A 21115-nucleotide genomic window follows, 5' to 3' on the forward strand; every position below is an offset into this window, starting at 1 on the left:
ATGATAACTTTCAATTTGAACAGGGGAGCAGAGATAATGAGATGAGAATGATGTATAGTAGTTTATGTTTTAAAAACGGGAAGCAGCATCAAGGGCTGTAACACTTCAAAGGTTTTGTGGCCCCTGAGAAAAAATATGAGAGTGAATAAGATATATATATATATATATATATATATATATATATATATATATATATATATATATATAATATGTTTTAATAATATGCACAAAGATGCTCTCCTATAACTTGTTCAGTCAGTGAACTTACAAATTTTGATGGATAATTTTTAATAACAATACACCCTTACATGAAGTTGAGGGTAGTTTCTACAGAGAAAAAGGGTCGTAGATGAAGATCAGATAGTGTACTTTTGAAGCATAGTTGCAGCATTTCATAAAATTGTCTGGAAACAGCATTAACACTCAGAACATATACATCAATAAACTCAATATTAATCTGGACAGAAAGCAAAATGTCTGATTTGTTCAGTTGGCATAGGAATGCTCACAAGCTAATCCTGATGCTTGCATGTTAATCCTGGTAATCTGTATCTCACTCTAACATACACAAAGCAGGTAATAGGGTGACAGATGCAGCTATGGTTTAAACCTTACTGCTATTTCAGGGTTGAAGTTTCACTTTCGATTCTGTGACTTGCAGAGCAAGTCATATTTGCATAACTTTGCAGAGTGCAGAACCATTTCCAGCAGCAGATAGAAAACACCTTATAGAACAAATGTCACAAGGTATGGAAATAAATATGGACAAAGATTAAGTTAAGCTGTATTGGCTGTTATAGAGAATGGTGATTTAACTTGTATTAAGATCCACTTGTATATTGATATTAATATCTTTGATTTTTTTTCTGGAATAAAAAACTATCAAAAGAAAAAATTCATAGCAGCAGCCCACAGCTTACTGTTGAGCAACTGAAACAAATAGAGCAGAAGAGACATGAAGCTATGAAGAGGCTTGCTGCTCGCAGTGATCCCATGCTCATTGGAGAGAGCTGGCGCAACCACATTGGAAATGAATTTGCCAAACCTTACTTCACTGAGGTATTTAACAGAATGCACTCAACAGACACTTCACGTTAAAAAGCCATGAGCCATTGTACTCTTATGAGTCACAGTGTCAAAGCTTTTATATGTAGTGGCTTCTCTTCTTTAGCTGATGTCTTTTATTGCTGAAGAAAGGAAACATTTCACCGTCTATCCAAGAAAAGAGCAGGTCTTCTTTTGGACACACGTGTGTGCATTTGAGGCTGTAAGTTTTTTAATTAATAATATTTTTTAAAAGGTGCATATTAGTTCATCAGGTTGTTAAATTGTTTTGCCCTGGTATTAAGGTGAAAGTGGTCATCCTTGGCCAAGATCCTTATCCCAGAAAAGGTCAGGCTCATGGTCTGTGCTTCAGTGTACTGAGGCCTTCACCACCACCTCCAAGGTATACATTTTACACACAAAATAGCAAATGATTCACTGACAGACAATATTTTTGGAGGTAAGTTAATTTAGAGCACATTCTTTCAACCCTTGAAGTCTAACTTTTCACAACATTGGTTATATTCTACCAGTATTCTGTCCTTTCCATGAGTTTCTTGTTAATGTATTAACCAACTGAATAATGTTCAAATCTGTGTTCCCTATTTATTATCCATTTGTTTCAGTTTGGAAAATATATTCACTGAACTTGCAATAGATATCAAGGATTTCCAACACCCTGGCCATGGGGACCTGACAGGATGGGCTAAACAAGGTGAATGACTTTACATTCTGTCACTTACATCCATAACAGTATGACGCAAACAAATACTTCACCTCTAAATTAGCTTCCTCCACAATACAGTTAAATCTACTATTAATGTAAATTAAAACTGTAATAACTAAGTATTAAATAATTTAATTGGACTACTATAAAAGTTTTTACTGTTCATGCTCTTGTTCAGACTTGGCTGGGGCGGGGATATATAATAATAATAATACAAGTCAGTAGAATTAAAACATGCCATTTTCCAGTGCCAAACTAAAAACATCAAAACCTTTCCTAAACCTCAGTGTAAAATATGTTGCAACTCTATAAAAGCCTAATTTTTCTCCTGCTGTCAGGTGTTCTGCTTCTGAACTCTGTCCTGACCGTGAGAAACAGAGAACCAACATCCCACCAGGGCTGGGGATGGGAGGAGTTCACTGATGCTGTGGTTCAGAGCCTAAGCAGGAGTTTAAAAGGTCTGGTCTTCCTGCTGTGGGGATCATATGCTCAGAGGAAAGGCAAATTCATTGATAGAGTAAGTTTAGAGAACCAGATTATTAAAACAGTCCCCATGTTTTCCAACTTCTACAATTCAATTTACAATAACTCTTGATGTAGAGTCTACCAAGTTATCTAGAATTCACACTAGAAATGACATTATATGACTTTTTTATTGTTGTTATTTTTAGGCTTCTCATCCCCAGTAACGGACTGATCATTTAATTAAAAAAAAAAAAAAACAGTTGCCATTTAGTAACTTTGGGCGATATTTTGAGTTGGTCACTTAAGTCCAAGAGTTACATCAATATTTATGTGGGGAAAGTTACTCATACTAAGAATCATACAGAGCCCCGGAAGGGACATGAAGAAACAAAAGAGGTATCTTTGAGAAATCTTGCAAAACTTTTTCCATTTAAATCAATCAATGTACTTCCAGGTCAGTTCGGCTCCATCAAATCTATGATGGAAAGCACAATAATGGAGTGCACACACACCATTGGAAGAAGTTCACAGAATTTTAAGATTGGCATCAAATATAAAGGCATTAAATCTATTTTGAAGATGTGTTTTTTCTTGTGTGTTTTCACAGCATTCGAGCAGAATGTTAACGCCAGTGTTAACACTGCCGCTCAGTGGGGATAACCACATTGATTTCCGCATATAAGAGACATATGCAGAGAGATGATGTGATCGTCACACATATACCATAAATACCGATAATTCAGCGCAAATTTGAGTATACTCCGACTTGTGCTGGTAAAACAAGCATGCAGTTTGAACGGCATGAAAACATACAAAATTGAGGCCAATCTCAAAATTCTATGAACCTCTCACACTGGTGTATGTGCTCCATTATCGTTGTTTCCATCATTGTTTCCATGTAGCCGAACTGACCCAGAAGTGCACTGACCTAAATGAAAACTTTTTTTTTTTTAATCTCTTGTGGTGGTTTTGCGAGAGTATTCATTCCTGAATGAAACATCCATCCATTATCCATAACCGGTTATCCTGTGCAGGGTTGCAGGCAAGCTAGAGCCTATCCCAGCTAACTATGGGCGAAGGGCGGGGTACACCCTGGACAAGTTGCTAGATCATCACAGGGCTGACACACAGAGACAAACAACAATTCACACCTATGGTCAATTTAGAGCCACCAATTAGCCTAACCTACATGTCTTTGGGGGAAACCGGAGCCTCCCGAGGAAACCCACACAGACATGGGGAGAACATGCAAACTCCATACAGAAAGGCCCCCCATCAGCCACTGGGCTCAAACCCAGAACGTTCCTGCTGTGAGGCGACAGTGCTATCCACTACACCACTGTGCAGCCCTCGGAAAAAAACATATTTCCTTTAACATTTTTAAATAAAGCTATTGATTTTATGCAAATATAATATACTAAATGAACACCTCAGTTCTATCACTTGCAATAACTAGATAAAACTGACTCTGTACTAATGTTCAGCTCTCTCTGTTATTTCACATGAAGGCATACCATCAAGTCTGGTGGAATGATGCGTCCAGTGACGTTTAAATGGGCATTCCTCTGCCCAATTTGTTGTCATGAATTATAAAAGTTTCAACTGAAATGAGCATTTGTGGGGAAAAAAAAAAAACAGCTGTGTGTCCATTAATCTTTTTAATAGTTTCTGCTGTTCTTGTTTCAAAGACTTTCTCGTATTATCAAGCATCAACTGACTTTAAAAAATGCTAAAAGAACTGTACATAGTTTTGGCATGTATTGACTACCATACAGTATAGAACATGCCTCTTCCCATAGAGATCATTTGACCAGACATTAACGTTGAAGAAAAAAAACAGGTGAGTGAAAAGTTCTGCTATTCTTAGTCATGTTTCATTAATCTTTTTTATATTTTTCTTCATGAATGCATGTATAAATGGCCTAGCTACAAATAAACACACACCTAAGATAGAATAAATGATCTATTTTATCACAACTTGGAACAGAAAGCTTAGGTGCATCAATCCACCAGACAGCATTATATTCAAATTTCATTGAAACTTACCTTTTTAAAATCAACCTTAAAACTGTAAAATGCACTTCCCATCTTAAAAAACATCACCATTTTGATTTAAATGACTTAAGAGCCTTTGATTGGATAATTACTGCAGCAATTAATATGTTTCAGCTGGCAAAAATTATTTTTAGACAATGGCTATTGACAGGAAGACCCTATCAATAGTGCACTTGGCAGACTTACTGACAGGGATGTAATCAGGGATGCCCAGTAGATGCAGCAAGGGAAGACCCTCTCAATAGTGCACTCGGGAGACTTACTGACAGGGATGTAAATCAGGGATGCCCAGCAGACGAAGCAAGTACATGTAACAGGAGCATGTTAGTCTAAATGATATTTGTAAAGCCCATTTGTATCAGCTGATCACAGCTTTCCAGACATAGTGCCTCATTTTTCCTGCCAAAAATACACTGTAACAACATGGCTGCCAGCATGGTCATGGAAGTGGGAGCCTCATTCTCCACATGGGAAGATTTCAAAAAGGCCTTTTAATACATTCAAAACACAAAATGACATGGAGTTCAGTATTGTGTGCAGCAAGAGGGTGGAGGCAGCCAACAAGAAGCTGTCGGGCAATGTCCAGCACCACCCAGTTCAACACTGGTATGCCTATGCCCAGTTTGGCTGCATCCACTTTGGGAAGCCACAGCTGAGAGGCACAGGCCTCAGACCAAACCAGTCCTATGTACAGCCTCTTTATCTGTCCTTATTAATATGGACATATTATCTATAGGCTTATCTATATGACTGTAGCCCCAACAGATGCAGCAAGTACATATCACACGAATGTTAGTCTAAAAGATATTTGTAAGGTCTATTTGTGATGGCCCTTTCCATAATTGAGTGTGTAGAGGTGGCTATGCTATCACTGTGACCCTGTGAATAAGATCCCTGACTTCTATTGTTGACAGGGTGATCCAATCAATCTGTCACCTTGTCAATAGCCCCCGCCATTATTTTAACCCTAACTGATGCAGGGAATAGCTTCTCATTTCTTTAAAAGAAAATGTTGGAAGATGTATCCTGTGGTCATAGAAAATATGTTACTGTGTTTCAGAAGGACAAAATTATTGGCCTGCATCAAGCAAACAACTAAAGAGATTGCTGAAATTAGGTTAAGAACTGTCGGGTTAGGCATTATTAAAACCTGGATGGATAGTGATGACAGGTGAGAGAACGAATCTCTTGAATACTGGGTTGGCATCCAGTGCCATAACCTGTGCTCTGGCTGTGGCAGAGCCCTAGGTTGGATAGGGTCTATTGAGAAGCCATGGTGCTTGAGAGTTGGTACCGATCCAGGTTCAGGATACAGCACAGTTTCTTTGACTTCTTGGCAGAATAAGGACTGTCTTAGATTGTGTGTGCCACAGTTGGTCAAATCAAGTCTTCCCAAAGCCAAAGAATTTGTGGTGATGGATGCCCACTGGGAGGTAAGCTAGCCTAGAATGCTGGGCAGCAGCAGTACTCTTAGCCTTGAAAGCAAGAGGTCAGCAAAGATGGTCACTAAGGTTTCAAGGTACCAGCGAAGATGTGAGACACACTTTAGAGGTGTTTATCGGATGCTTGTGCTTGTGTCTGTGGCAGGGTCTCCAACTGACAGTCTACATTATGAAGCAAGATGACTTTTCCATAAAGCCATCAGATGCAGGGCAGCTGTAGCTATGGGCTATAAGAAGTTATGCATGGAGCTAGAAGACACTTTGCCACAGACAGCTGCTAATGGTAGGAGGGCTATTTAGCCCTATGCCTGAGGGGTCCTCTGCCATAAAGTCTGGCAGCCCCAGACCAGTAGGATACAGGGCTGAACGATATGGACAAAATTTCATATCTCGATATTCATGCCAGATATCTCGATATCGATACGATATGACCACGGGTTCAGTGAAAACCAAGCATTTTTCAGAAAAATAAAAACATCATAATACAAAAAAATGTGGAAAGTGCAGTTTTATTTTTAAGAACTCACTGCCAGTCATCAACATTAACATAAATTACGAATAAATAAATTACAAATCAAACATTTTACTGCAGCTCTGCTTTAACAATAAATAACAAATGCAGCAGCTGGTGGAACATTGAAAGTGCATTGAAGTGCAGCATCTTATATTCTTCAAAAGATCACATAACTGTATGTAGAAAATGCATTTATATGCATTATAACTCATTATAGAGTTTCGGAATGGCCACTTGATTAAAATGTGTTCGGGATGGTATTTTATAGCGCTTGTCCAGCGTCCGAACCATTTTTTTAAAGCCCTCTTTCAAGACTGTGTACACAGGTACCATGTCTTTTGCAATGTGGTACACTATATTGCCAAAAGTATTTGCTCACCCATCCAAATTATCGGAATCAGGTGTTCCAATCACTTCCATGGCCACAGGTGTATAAAATCAAGCACCTAGGCATGCAGACTGTTTTTACAGTTTGGAGCTGGCCCCTTCCTCTTCCAACATGACTGTGCACCAGTGCACAAAGCAAGGTCCATAAAGACATGGATGACAACATTAACATAGTCTGGTGTGGATGAACTTGACTAGCCTGCACAGAGTCCTGACCTCAACCCGATAGAACACCTTTGGGATGAATTAGAACGGAGACTGAGAGCCAGGCCTTCTCATCCAACATCAGTGTGTGACCTCACAAATGCGCTTCTGGAAGAATGGTCAAAAATTCCCATAAACACACTCCTAAACCTTGTGGACAGCCTTCCCAGAAGAGTTGAAGCTGTTCTAGCTGCAAAGGGTGGGCCGACGTCATATTGAACCCTATGGATTACGAATGGGATGTCACTTAAGCTCATATGTGAGTCAAGGCAGGTGAGCAAATACTTTTGGCAATATAGTGTATGTTATAGCGTCTGTAATTTCTTTATGTCTGGTGGACATCGACTCGTACGGTGTAACACTACTGAACGCATCAGCAATCAAACTTTGCTTTGGCTTATTTTGGGATGACTGAGAAGTCCCCGGTGTTTCTCTCATTGTCATACACTCTTCGTGCAGCACACGATGGTGTTGTTTCAGGTGGTGAAACATGTTTGTTGTGCTAACTTGCTTCATCGCAATTTTTACTAAGCACAACCTGCACAACACCTCACTCTGGTTAACATCGTCCTTTTTGAATCCAAAATACCTCCAAATAATGGAGGATGATTTATGTTTTGGCACCAAGTCAGATTCTGCACCGCCACCGGCCGCATTATCTTCCGCACTCATTTTCTTTCTTTCTTTTTAATTTCCCCACTGTGTCTGTAGTGTGTGCGCGCGCGTCGGTCTCTGTCTCCCTCGCTCCCGCCCTCATATGTTTGTCATTGGTTGGCTTCAGCTGTCAATCCACAGCAAGCATGAAATAAGGTTTGTGGTTGGCTGGCCTTAGCGGTGCATTCAAGGGCAATCGTAAAAATGATGTTTGTTGTGACTGCCAGACTCCCTGCGAGTGCGGGGAGGGGAAATCTACATCGTCTATATCGTTGCTTTTTCGATATTAATATCTTGAATGTTCATATCTAGATATAGATACGATAACGATATATCGTTCAGCCATACCATGTCTTTTGCAATGTGGTATGTTGTAGCGTCTGTAATTTCTTTATGTAATTTATTTATGTCTGGTCATCTGTAATTTCTTTATGTCTGTTTCTATATGTGAGTTAGCTGTTCCAACCCAAGAACAGCAGCTGGAGGGGAGCTTTGCTGGGATCCCAGCAAAGCTCCCCTCCAGGTGCTGTTCTCGGGTTGGAACAGCTAACTGAAAGGTGAAAACTGGAGGTAAAGCCTCATAACCCAGGAAGAGAAGAACTATATGGGTGGCAACCCAAATTGTGTCTACATTGACAGGGAAAGGTATGGAAGTAGCTGAGATGATGGTGAGAAGAAATATTGATATCCTCTGTGTACAGGAAATTAGATGGAAAGGGCAAAGAGCAAGAGACCTAGTCTTGGAATGCAAGTTGTACTACACTGGTAGTGAGGATAAGAGGAATGGAGTAGGAATTGTCATCAAAGGAGATCTCCAAAGAACCTTGGTAGAAGTGATTAGTTATAATGACAGATTAAAAGGCTATATGACTCCAACTGAAAGAAAAAAAAATATTCATAATATCAGCATATGTTCCCCAGACGAGCTGCCCAACTGAAGAAAAGGAACACTTCCAAAGTGACCTGCAGTCACTTACAAACAAGACTGCCCCCTCAGAATGTCTGCTGATCTACAGGGATCTGAACTCCCATGTGGGCACAAACAGGGAAGGATATGAGGAAATCCTTGGGAAACATGGTTATGGACAGAGGTGGAAAAACTGGATTGACAAAGTAAAAGTCCTGCTTAGGTTTTCCTTCTGCCTGTGCTCTCAGCACAGGTGATTTCACCAATTAGCTCATCAACCTGGCTTAGGGGATGTGGTAATTAGGATCAGCTGGTTCATTGAATTGGCTGGAGCAAAAATGTGGCAGGGTTTTTACTTTCTGCACCCGGGTTTTTCCACCTCTGGTTATGGACAAAGAAAGCAAGAGGGCAGAAATCTATTGGATATCTGCCTCCAAAACAATTTGATGATCTGCAACACTTGGTTTGAAAAGAGAGACTCACAAAAAATAAATGATCAAAATGGGGACCACCATACACAAATTGATACAGTGTTACTTAGACCACACTGAAAATATATGAAGGATGCAAAAGTGATCCCAAGTGAGACAATTGCACCACAACACAACCCCCTGGTAACCTGCCTGATGCTCAGCTGCTGGAAGAAACAGGATCTCTGTTCAACAGAGACCAAACTCAGAATTAAGAAGCTGAATGAGGACAACAAGGAAGAATTTAGAAGAGTGGTATTGGAAAAGATGCCAGCATCACAGAATATAAAGTCAGCCAAGGTGGAGTGGGGTATCATGAAGCAAGCTCTGATATCAGCAGCAGAGAACATATGTGAACGCAGCAAGCTTGGAAGGACAAATAAAAGAGAAGAATGGTGGTGAAACCAAGAAGTTGAGAGAGCAAAGAGGCAAGAAAAGCAGCAGAAATGGATCCAACAGAAGCAAATAAAGAACATAGTAAATAAGCAAACAAACTAGCCACGTGAGCAGTGAGGAAGGCAAGGGACAAGGCCTTGGATGAACTGCATGATGAGCTGGAAGGAAATTTACACCATAGCTCAAGACTGATGCTCAAAGCAAGAAGATAATATAGCATCTTCATTCACAAATGATGATAACAGGAGCCTCCTAGTAGAGGCAGAAAAAGTAAAAGCAAGACGGGTGCAATACTTTTCAGTTCTATTGAATAAAAATAACCCTTTCTCCACAGAGTTGCCAGATCCACCTACTGTCAATACTCCAATAGATGATATATCACTGGAGGAAGTTAGACAAGCACTGCAGAAAATGAAGAATGGCAAGGCAGCAGGCCTGGATGAAATCACAGCAGAAACGATTAGACCTCTGGGACCAGAAGGTGAGAAGTGGATACATAGAGTGTTCCTAGCCATTTGAAAAGAAAGGAGAATCCCTGATGACTACAGAAATAATTAGAGGGGGTGTTGTGGCTCAGGTGGATAAGGCACCATACCATAAATCCAGGGACCCGGGTTCCAACCTGAGATCATTTCCTGATCCCTCCCCATCTCTCTCTCCTGCTCATTTCCTGTCTCTACACTGTCCTATCCAATAAAGGTGAAAAAAGCCCAAAAAAAATCTTTAAAAAAAAGAAATAATTAGATGTGTAGCAGAAAAAAAAGAGATAGGCAAGAGACCCAGAGGATGCCCAAAGAAAAGAGATAGGCAAGAGACCCAGACGATGCCCATCTCTCACCCGGGTCAGGTTAATCCCCTCAGCAGAACCTGACCCGGGTGAGCAATAGACAAAAATGGAGAGTGGCTATACGGAAACCTGACACACACACACACCCCTTGAGGGGATTATATGGGATGATGAATGATGGATACTGATGAACCTCGTAGAAGAAAGACTGTGGGTGGTAAAAGAGAGCAACTGGACTTGCTTGAAGATTCTTGAAGATGTTTTACCTCTCATCCGAAAGGCTTCTTCAGTTCTGTCTGATTAGTAGGGAGTATCAGGTATTTATCCTCTCATGGATGAAAAGCTCATCTAAGGTGTCGTTGAGTCATCCTGTTGGTGTGGGTCACTGGGGGCTGGATGTGAACAGTCTCGAGAGTCGTTAGGGTGATCAATGGATTGCCCGTTAAGGTGATCAGGTGACAGAGAGAATTAGAATCAGAATTCAATCAAGAATTAGAATCAGAATTCAAGAGAATTAGAATCAGAATTCAATTCAGAATTAGAATCAGAATTCAAGAGAATTAGAATCAGAATTCAATCAGCATTCTCTCTGTCACCGTTAAGGTGACAGAGAGAATGCTGATTCTCTCTGTCCTCCTGTGAGTCACTGAAAACAGCTGGGTTTTGGTGTGCATTCAGTTGTCTGGGAAGTGTGCCAAGGACTGCACTGTAGGTAGCTGATAAATGCTGTCTTAGACCCCCACCTCTGTTCAGTGATGGCCATTCCAGGTTGACAAAAATGGCTTCTTTAACTCCTCACTCATACCAATGATCCTCTCTGGCTAAAATGCATACGTTGCAATCCTGAAATGAATGTCCTTTGTTGTTAAGATGAAGGTAGACAGCAGAGTCCTGGCCTGAGGAACTGGCTCTCCTGTGTTGAGCCATATGCCTGTGAACCGGTTGTTTTGTTTCCCCAATATATGAGTCTGTGCATTCCTCACTGCACTGAACTGCATGAATTTCAGGATTGCAACATACGCATTTTAGCCAGAGAGGATCGTTGGTATGAGCGAGGAGTTAAAGAAGCCATTTTTGTCAACCTGGAACGGCCATCACTGAACAGAGGTGGGGGTCTAAGACACCATTTATCAGCCACCTACAATGCAGTCCTTGGCACACTTCCCAGACAACTGAATGCACACCAAAACCCAGCTGTTTTCAGTGACTCACAGGAGGACAGAGAGAATCAGCATTACATTGATCACCCTAACGATTCTCGAGGCCATTCACATCCAGCCCCCAGTGACCCACACCAACAGGATGACTCAATGACACCTTAGCTTTTCATCCATGAGAGGATAAATACCTGATACTCCCTACTAGTCAGACAGAACTGAAGAAGCCTTTCAGATGAGAGGTGAAACGTCTTCAAGAATCTTCAAGCAAGTCCAGTTGCTCTCTTTTACCACCCACAGTCACTATGACCTGGATGACTGAGAATCTTCACAGACTCGCAGAAGAAATGTGGTCAGAAAAAAAATCTTGAATTACCATGATTGGAGATCACTTAAATGCTTGGTGAAGTTGACATGTAAAAATCAACAGCAGAAGTTATGGCTATATTTAATAGTGAAAGGAATCAATGGATTTTTTTCTTCCCTGATGGCACAGCCATAAAATTAAGGCTCAAACTGTGAAAGACATTTTCACACATGAAAATAAACAAAATATATTTACATAAAAGTCAATTGAACAAACATATGAAAACCGCACATTCTATTCCAGGAAAAAAGATTTAATGCATTCAGAAGATATTATGTTAAGAAATAAAAAATAAATTGTGCATGTAAACTTTTATAGTGTCTAAAACTTAATTAAAGAGACAAGCTGTAACGTATTCTCTCCAAGCGTGTGGTGGTTACCATAAAACCCCGGATGCACACACACTACCAGCTGGGGGTAGTTGCACACAGCGCAATGATCAAACCTTCCCTGTGTCCAAAATCACTCACTACTCACTATATAGGGGACTATATAGTGAGTTCGCCATTTTGTAGTGCTCTCCGAATGTATAGTGAGAATTATTACACCCTATATAGTGGACTCATAGTATCCCACAATGCACCGTGAAAAGTAGTGTGCAACCAATTGTCACAAACCAAGCAACAGAGACCATCATGTATTGCGGTCACACTGAAGAAAAAAAAAGTGTATTGGGGTGAATGGACAAAGAAACACATTATAAACCGACATTCAAGTACAATTAAAAATAGTAAGATAATATAAAAAAGCTAAAATAGAATAAGACATAAAATACAAGAATAAAAGTTACAGTGCAGAGTGAGGAATTAATCAAAAGCTTCAAATTTGATTTAATAAAAGCCAGCAGCAAAGAAGAAAATATTCAGCCTTGATTAAAAAAGCTGAAAGATGTAGCAGGTACAAAGTACTTTGTATTTATTAATGTGGGGAAATATGCTCAATATAATATCCATTTATTATTTTGAAAACCCACCAGCCGACTGATCTGGCACATTTTAACTGTGCAACAGTAATGACGTAAATAACAGCGCAGTGGAGCAATGTCTGAAAGTGTCCCCCCCCCCCCCCCCCCATTTTACCAATGAGCTTACTATATAATCCTCTATATAGAATTTCCTATAGAAATTCCGAGTAGGGAGTAGTAAATGAGTGAGTGATTTCGGACACCGCCTTGTTAATGTGCGGCCAAGACTAATTTTCTCGTTCCCTCATGTTACAAAGTTGTGGCCCAGGGATGAATCAAGCCCAAGAAATCTGACGGCTGCACATTTGCAGAAATATTTTCACTAATTTTACCAGATCGCTATGGATTTTTGTTTTTAAGATATGCTAATATACATTATCAAGTCAACACACCATGTACAATGATGCTTCATTGATTAATATCATACTATTTGAGCAATGTGTTTGTATTGCACATGTAAAATCACATTTCACAACAATGTACCAAGTTCATATGAATTATAAAAGTTTTCTGTTAGAAAAAAATTAAACAATTAAAAAAAAACTGCTGACAAACTGGACTAGGGCTCATGACTAACATGAGTGTTTTTAGCACAGAAATAAGAAAATCTACAAAAGACTAGGCACAACTATTTCGTTATCCAGTATCCACCAGGAACATATGTACACAAATTCTCAGGTAGCACTATCCTTCGTGTGTAACCACGTGACAAAAACAGTGTGATGTAAGCACCTGCCACCATGTTGGATGATATACAAGTTCAGACTGCAAGGACATGTATATACAGTTGTGGTCAGAAGTTTACATACAGTGACATGAATGTCATCTTGGATATGAATGTCATGGCAATATTTGGGCTTTCAGTAATTTCTTTGAACTGTTCATTTTCTGTGGCACAACAGAAACATATCTTTTTTTTAAAAAAACACTAGAATTTGGTGCAAAAGTTTTAATTTTCTTTGGGTTTTCTGAAATCAACACAGGGTCAAAAATATGCATACAGTATACCTAATATTTGGGTAAAATGTATCTTCGCAAGATTGATCTTAACCAAACATTTTTGTTTATCCCGAACAAGCTTCTGGCAGAATTCTGGTTGGATATGTCACGACTCTTCATGGTAGAATTGGTAGAGTTCAATTAAATTATTTTTTCTTCTTGGCATGGACTCGACTTATAAGCACGGTTCATATGTTTTCAATAGGGTTGAAGTCAAGACTTGTTTTAAGCTTAATGTTAGCTTGCTTTATCCTCCACAACCAGCTCTGATGTGTGTTTGGGTTCATTGTTCTGTTGTAACTCCCAAGTCGTGTTCAAGTTTCTGATGGTTTATGCTGAAGAATTCTGAGGTAGTCCTCCTTCTTCATTATTCCATCCACTTTGTGCAATAAACCAGTTCCACTGGCAGAAAAACAGCCCCAGAGCATGGTGATTCTACCACCACCACCAGCTGGTACAGTGTCCCTCTGTATATGGTAGTCATTGTGGCAAACAACTCAGTCTTTGTCTCATCTGACCATACAGCTATCCTCCAGAAGGCTTTTTCTTTGTCCATGTGGTCAGCGTCAAACTTTAGTTAAGCTTGAAGGTGTCAATTTTGGAGCAGGGGGTTATTTCTTGGATAGCAGCCTCTTAGTCCATGGTGATCTGAACTGTAGACAGTGATCCATCAGCTTCCAGTTCATGGCAGGGCTGTGCCATGGTGGTTCCCAGGTTATTCCTGACCATCCAAACCAATTTCCTTTCAGCTGACAGTTTGGGTTTTCTTGAAGCAAAGTGGCTTGGCAAAGTGACTACACCTCACAATAACTTGGAAAGAATTGTTTGAACTGATCTTGGAATTTGCAGTTGTTTAGAAATGGTTCCAAGAGACATTCCGGAGTTGTGCACATCTATGATCCTCTTTCTCTGAGCTCCTTGGACTTTCCCATTTTATTGTGAGTTGGCCAATCCAATGAGTGCTGTAAACAAACCCTTTTTATGAAGTCAGAGAGAAGCTACCAGCTGTAGTCAATCATGATCACAAACAGGAAGTTAAGAGACCTCAGCCTCGGCAAGATAAGAGACATTTTGGAAGTTTCAGCACCTCTGAATTAATAATCTAAGTGATCGTATGTGCATTTTTGACCCTGTATGTATAATTTTGACTGTGTTGATTTCAGAAAACCCAGAGAAAATTAAAACTTGTGCACCAAATTCTAGTGTGTTTTTTTTAATTAAAGATGTATGCTGTACAATCATTCTGCCACAGAAAAAGAACAGTTCAGAGAAATTACTGAAAGCCCAAATATTGCCATGACATTCATATCCAAGATGACATTCATATCACTGTATGTAAACTGTAAGTCGTATATTTTATTAGCATATTTTGATATTCTAATTATTCTTGTTTTATCATTAACCCAACAAACCTTTACATTTCAAACAATACATATCTTTGACAAAGCGTATACAAACAGTCTAAAAGGATGCAATAAAAATTAAGAAAGTAGTATGCTAATTCTATTTTCTTTTCATAGACAAAGTAAAATCACTCGAATCAAAAGGAACAATACATGGAGATAAACTGCACAAGGCACAGCATAATTTGGCAATCTTATCAAGTTAAATCAGCTTCCAATATTTTTTCTTAAGGTGCTAGTCTTATGAAAATTAGCTACATCACCCCTGGAAATTATACCTTATTAAAACAGACATGTTAAATAGTTTACTGTCCAAATTGTATTTTAATACAAGACTGGGAACATGTTCTGTCTAGTTGGTAAAGCTCTTTGAGTCTGCCATTACACGAATGTGTTCCTGGTAAGTTACTGTTAATTCAAAGGAAGTGACGTCATATGCGAAACGCTTGAAAGTTCGTGGCATTTCTGGCTTCGTCTGCTTTGCAAAGTGTGGCACATTTTTAATGTTTTTTTTTTTAATTCCACAACAAAATTAAAACCAAAGCATGCCTCCTAAGAAGTGTGTCATTCAAGGATGTTCAAGTGTAGCCGATAAAAAAAGCAGAATTTTGATCCATTATAGCCCAAAGTTGGCAGGACACTTACAGAGTGAATGGGTTCAATCTGTACAAACAAAGAGGGGTAACTTCAAGCCGACAGGACAGTTTGGTATCTGCTCCATACATTTTGAAAAAAGATAAATTTGAGCAACATCTGATATGCGGAGCAGTTCCTATGATCTGGAAACAAAAGTCAGAAGCGCCATCCCAAAGAGCTCACTGCACAAGTGTCAAGCTTGTGTTTAGCCTGTTGCTTGAATGTATTAGTTGTCCTTAGTCTTTTAACCTTTTCACTGATAGCAGTTCTGAGGTTTTATACAAGGCTAAATAATGGCAGTAATTAGACACTTAGGCCCAATCCCAATTCTAATTTCTACCCCTACCCCTCCCCCTTCCCCTCCGCCTTCCCCTTGGCCCTTCCCCTTGAAACTGAGCTACAAGGGATAGGGCTTGAAATTCAACCCTTACGTATTGGGATAGCCCTTCAACGATCGCATACGTCATCGCGTACCTCTGTCAGCGTTTACGTTAGCAAAACGCGACCAAATGCGTCATTGGCTGCGACCAGCCGCTACAGTCAGAGCCAGAACCAGAAATCTCTGCTGGCAGGGTGTGATTTGTTAACTAACACCACTGAATGGGATATCTTTGGCGCTTCGTGCACCACATCCGACAGAATGAGGTGTCAGAACACTCATGTAAACAATAAAAGCGAGAATAACAGAACAAAACGTACGCAGTAAAGCAACCGAAAACAATACTCACTCCCAAAGCTTTTTAGCAGCAGCTTGGATTTCAGAAATCGCTGCTCATTCTCAGCTCGAAAGTGAATCAAGCGGCGTGTTTCCTCTGGATAACAACTTAAAACACGTAAATAATGGAGAAAATACATTTATGACAATCTTTCGCCGCGGGAACCGCCATCTTTCTGAAATCCGCATGAAATCTCGCTGAAATCCGCATGGCATTGTGGGAAATCACTCAAACCCCTTCGTTCGGAGTCAGCTCCAGGAAAATCTCCGTTTGGAGGGGTACAGAAGCCCTCCCCCTTCCCCTACCCCTCCGCGTTAACTGGGATTGGGATACCCCTACCCCTTCACGTGAACGCGCAAAATGGAGGGGAAGGGCCAAGGGGTTGGTCCAAGGGGTGAAATGGGATTCGGCCTTACTTTCATCTTCAGTGCTAGAGTGGCAGGAGTAGGTGGCACGTTGTGCCATATGCATTGTGTGCAGCAAGCGCGTGACAGCCAGGAATTTGTTAGGGTTCACCTACAAAACTAAGTTGTTCATAAAACTACAACCATTTCTGGTTCTAACAGTACCAGTTAGGACCATGTAGACCCTTTCTATTTTGTGCTACAACGTTAAGTAGAGATGTGTGTGTGCGCGCGCGCATGTGTGTGGCAGCGGTGGTGGCAGTAGTAGGGTTCAGTGTGCAATTACCCTTATTTATTTTTTACTAAAATTCAGATCTTGTAATTGAAGGAGAGGGTGGAAAGGCTGTTTCTGTTTGTGCCTGATGCAGTATTTGAAGAAGGAGGAGCTGCTATTTGTACAGCAGTAGACACAGATGGCTGTTTTGGCTAGAGCACACTTGGATGAAAAATACCAAAAGCAGGAGACAGTGGTTGTTTAGACAGTTTATTTTGTTTACAGGTAGTATTTGACAGAAGATGGATATGATGTGTTAATAGTACCTGAAGATACAGTTTTAATTGAACAGCGTACATTTTGCTCATGTTGTGAGAGAATCTCTTTCAGAGCCTATAAATACAGAAAAAAACTGATGAGTTAGTTGAGAGAGATAACAGGATGGCATGTCCATTCATTTGATATTGAAATAATGTTTTTAGATGCAATATAATGTTGCTTGTGTTTCAGTGGACAAAAAGGTAATGACAAGATTCAGAAATACACAGCGAAGTTTATCACAGAGTGATTATAAATTAATTTTGCAATGGCCTTTTCCTTCGTGCCAATTCCGTGATTATTGTAGGGACTTTACCTTAAAATTTCAAACAGCTTCAATTCATCTTAAAATCAGCTCTCTGTAAAGGGACACCATAAGAAGATCATAGGTTTTGGAATTTTGAAAAAATCTTTTATGGTTGCAGAGATACAGTGATTTTAGTAAAAAAATAAATAAGGATAAGTGCACACTGACGCGCTCCCCCCCACCACCACACACACACACACACACACACACACACAAACAAACGGTGTATATGGTACTAATTGGTACTGTTAGAAGCAGAAAAGGTTGTAGTTTTAAGAGCAACTTACGCTACGTTCACACTGCAGGCTGAAGTGACTCAAATCCGATCTTTTCGCCCATATGTGACCTGTATCCAATCTTTTATTGACAATATGAACGACACAGATCCGATTTTTTCAAATCCGACCTAGGCCGTTTGGATATGTGGTCCTAATTCCGATTCCTATCCGCTCTTTTCATATGCGACTTCAGTCTGAACTGCCAGGTCGCATTCATCCGACTTACACGTCATCAACAAGCCACAAACGTCACTATTCTGCGCTGAAGTAGGTGGCGGGTCTCTCAAAAAAAGTTACAACAACATGGCGCATAATCACGGGCGCAGATAGAGGGGGGGACTCGTCCCACCCAGATTTAAATTCACCTCGTTCGGTCCCCCCCATTTATAGGGAGGAAAAAACGTCTATGCTGTCTTTCTTTGCATAAGGCAAACCTCACGGAAAAATCAAAAGACTAATTACCATTCGGTTTATTGAGGTGCACAGCAGTGCATACATAGTTGCAACAACTCACATAAAACAAAGACTGGTATTCGGTTGGTTGAGCTGCGCAGACTGCACAGGTTGCGAGCTCGAGCTTGGTTGCTATGGTAACCCACAACAAGTTTGACAGGCATATCGGGTTTGGGGTTGGTTTGCTGGCAGCTTTGTCCCCCCCCAGTTCAAAAAACGTATCTGCGCCCCTGCGCATGACATCAATGCGAGGGACGCTTCGGGCTGTGAAGGTTCTGAATCTTCTCAATGGAAGGACGCAGAGGTTAGGGAGCTGATTTCCATTTGGGGGATACAGCTATTCAAGCTAGATTGGATGGGTCATACTGCAACCGGGCGGTTTTACTTCCGTAAACACTGGCCATGCTCACTGCGTGTGACGTCGTCGTATCCTGCAATGCGCAAGCGGAACACTTTTAGGTCGCTTTTTGTTCATACTGAGGATCACATACAAGTCGCATATATTTGTTAATGTGAACGACCTCACAAAAAAATCGGATTTCACAAAAAAATCAGAATTGAGCATTAAGCCTTGCAGTGTGAACGTAGCGTTAGGCTGCGTTCACACTGCAGGCTGAAGTGACTCAAATCCGATCTTTTCGCCCATATGTGACCTGTATCTGATCTTTTATTGACAATATGAACGACACAGATCCGATTTTTTCAAATCCGACCCAAGCCGTTTGGACATGTGGTCCTAATTCCGATTCCTATCCGCTCTTTTCATATGCGACTTCAGTCTGAACCGCCAGGTCGCATTCATCCGACTTACACGTCATCAACAAGCCACAAACGTCACTATTCTGCGCTGAAGTAGGCGGCGGGTCTCTCAAAAAAAGTTACAACAACATGGCGCATAATCACGGGCGCAGATAGAGGGTGGGACTCGTCCCACCCAGATTTAAATTCACCTCGCTCGGTCCCCCCCCCCCCCCCCCCACACACACACACACACACACACTTATTGAGGTATTTCACCTGACGTCACAGGGTCACGTGACGCCCCGGTGTCCACCATTTTGGACGGCAAGCTAGCTAATGTCAACAACAGTAGCTAGTATGTTACTGTAGCAATATTTACGTTCAGTCATTTGGATGACTGTTAAAACCTTTCAGTCTCAAGTTTTTCCTTTACTGGATTTACTAGTTTACTGAGCTAGCGCGCGATTGCTCGCGGCTCGGCCGGAGAGCGCGCGATGGCTCGCGGCTCGGACGGAGAGCGCGCGATGGCTCCCGGCTCGGACGGAGAGCGCGCGATGGCTCCCGGCTCGGACGGAGAGCGCGCGATGGCTCCCGGCTCGGACGGAGAGCGCGCGATGGCTCCCGGCTCGGACGGAGAGCGCGCGATGGCTCCCGGCTCGGACGGAGAGCGCGCGATGGCTCCCGGCTCGGACGGAGAGCGCGCGATGGCTCGCGGCTCGGACGGAGAGCGCGCGATGGCTCGCGGCTCGGACGGAGAGCGCGCGATGGCTCCCGGCTCGGACGGAGAGCGCGCGATGGCTCCCGGCTCGGACGGAGAGCGCGCGATGGCTCCCGGCTCGGACGGAGAGCGCGCGATGGCTCCCGGCTCGGACGGAGAGCGCGCGATGGCTCCCGGCTCGGACGGAGAGCGCGCGATGGCTCGCGGCTCGGACGGAGAGCGCGCGATGGCTCCCGGCCTGGCCGGAGAGCGCTAGCTCAGTAAACTAGTAAATCCAGTAAAGGAAAAACTTGAGACTGAAAGGTTTTAACAGTCATCCAAATGACTGAACGTAAACATTGCTACAGTAACATACTAGCTACTATGTTGTTGACATTAGCTAGTGCTAACAGCTAGCTGCTAGTACACTGCTACAACACAGACACCGACCCTAATAATACAGTTCTTGGTCATTGCCTGGTAACAGCAAATTTATAACGGGCCATGTCTCAACAGACTAAGAAGTTATTTCAATGACATTTAATAACATTTTGTTTATCCTGAGGACCGAAAGTAAATGAAAATGTGAACAAACCTTAGCTGTAATCAGATGGCGACCACCGGCTCCAGGGACGACCCGCTGATGTAGGCATGTTACCCAGCCTGACACAAAATATTTGTAGGCATCCAAACTCTTATACGCTTTCAGATCAATACCTGTGTATGGCGATGGGTTTTTAACGACATAGGTATACAGATCATGTGGGCTGAAGTCAGGTAAAGACGAGGGCTTCGTGTACTTCCGTACGTCAGTGAACAATCCTGGTGGAAGCAGGTAAACGTCGTTCTCTAAGCCTGCTAACCTCAATTTTTGCAAATACCTCTCCCTCTGCTCGCCCTGTAAATGCCCTACATCACTGGATAGTGAAGGTGTTTTCTGCATCTCGCTCCTTTTTCTTTTGTTTTTCGTTTGTCGCCTTCCTCGCATTCAAACTGATTCGAGCCGTGCCGTCCAAAATGGCAGCATCACATGACTTGGTCACGTGAGTGAAATACCTCAATAGGGAGGAAAAAACGTCTATGCTGTCTTTCTTTGCATAAGGCAAACCTCACGGAAAAATCAAAAGACTAATTACCATTCGGTTTATTGAGGTGCACAGCAGTATATACATAGTTGCAACAATTCACATAAAACAAAACAAAGACTGATATTCGGTTGGTTGAGCTGCGCAGACTGCACAGGTTGCGAGCTCGAGCTTGGTTGCTATGGTAACCCACAACAAGTTTGACAGGCATATCGGGGTTGGGGTTGGTTTGCTGGCAGCTTTGTCCCCCCCCAGTTCAAAAAACGTATCTGCGCCCCTGCGCATGACATCAATGCGAGGGACGCTTCGGGCTGTGAAGGTTCT

At 41.6% G+C, this 21115-nt stretch overlaps 1 protein-coding gene across 3 annotated transcripts in view; it reads left to right on the top strand.

Moving 5' to 3' along the window:
* The first annotated feature begins 686 nt into the window (after positions 1–686).
* Positions 687–21115, top strand: part of ungb (uracil DNA glycosylase b) — a 32031-nt gene continuing 11602 nt past the window's right edge. Inside the window, exons 1-7 of one of the 3 annotated variants that reach the window (XR_009651829.1) lie at positions 687–747; positions 890–1059; positions 1172–1267; positions 1350–1447; positions 1671–1759; positions 2110–2288; positions 9600–9746. Coding sequence is in view for 2 of the 3 variants with exons in the window: in XM_060912302.1 (XP_060768285.1) it covers positions 738–747; positions 890–1059; positions 1172–1267; positions 1350–1447; positions 1671–1759; positions 2110–2288; positions 4036–4076 (683 nt within the window). In the remaining variant the exon portion in view is untranslated. Of the gene's footprint in view, positions 748–889; positions 1060–1171; positions 1268–1349; positions 1448–1670; positions 1760–2109; positions 2289–4035; positions 4077–9599; positions 9747–21115 lie in introns of all 3 variants that reach the window. The other 2 variants (XM_060912302.1, XM_060912303.1) reach the window with 2 other exon arrangements.

Source organism: Neoarius graeffei, chromosome 28, assembly GCF_027579695.1.
Source record: "Neoarius graeffei isolate fNeoGra1 chromosome 28, fNeoGra1.pri, whole genome shotgun sequence".
Lineage (NCBI taxonomy): Eukaryota > Metazoa > Chordata > Actinopteri > Siluriformes > Ariidae > Neoarius > Neoarius graeffei.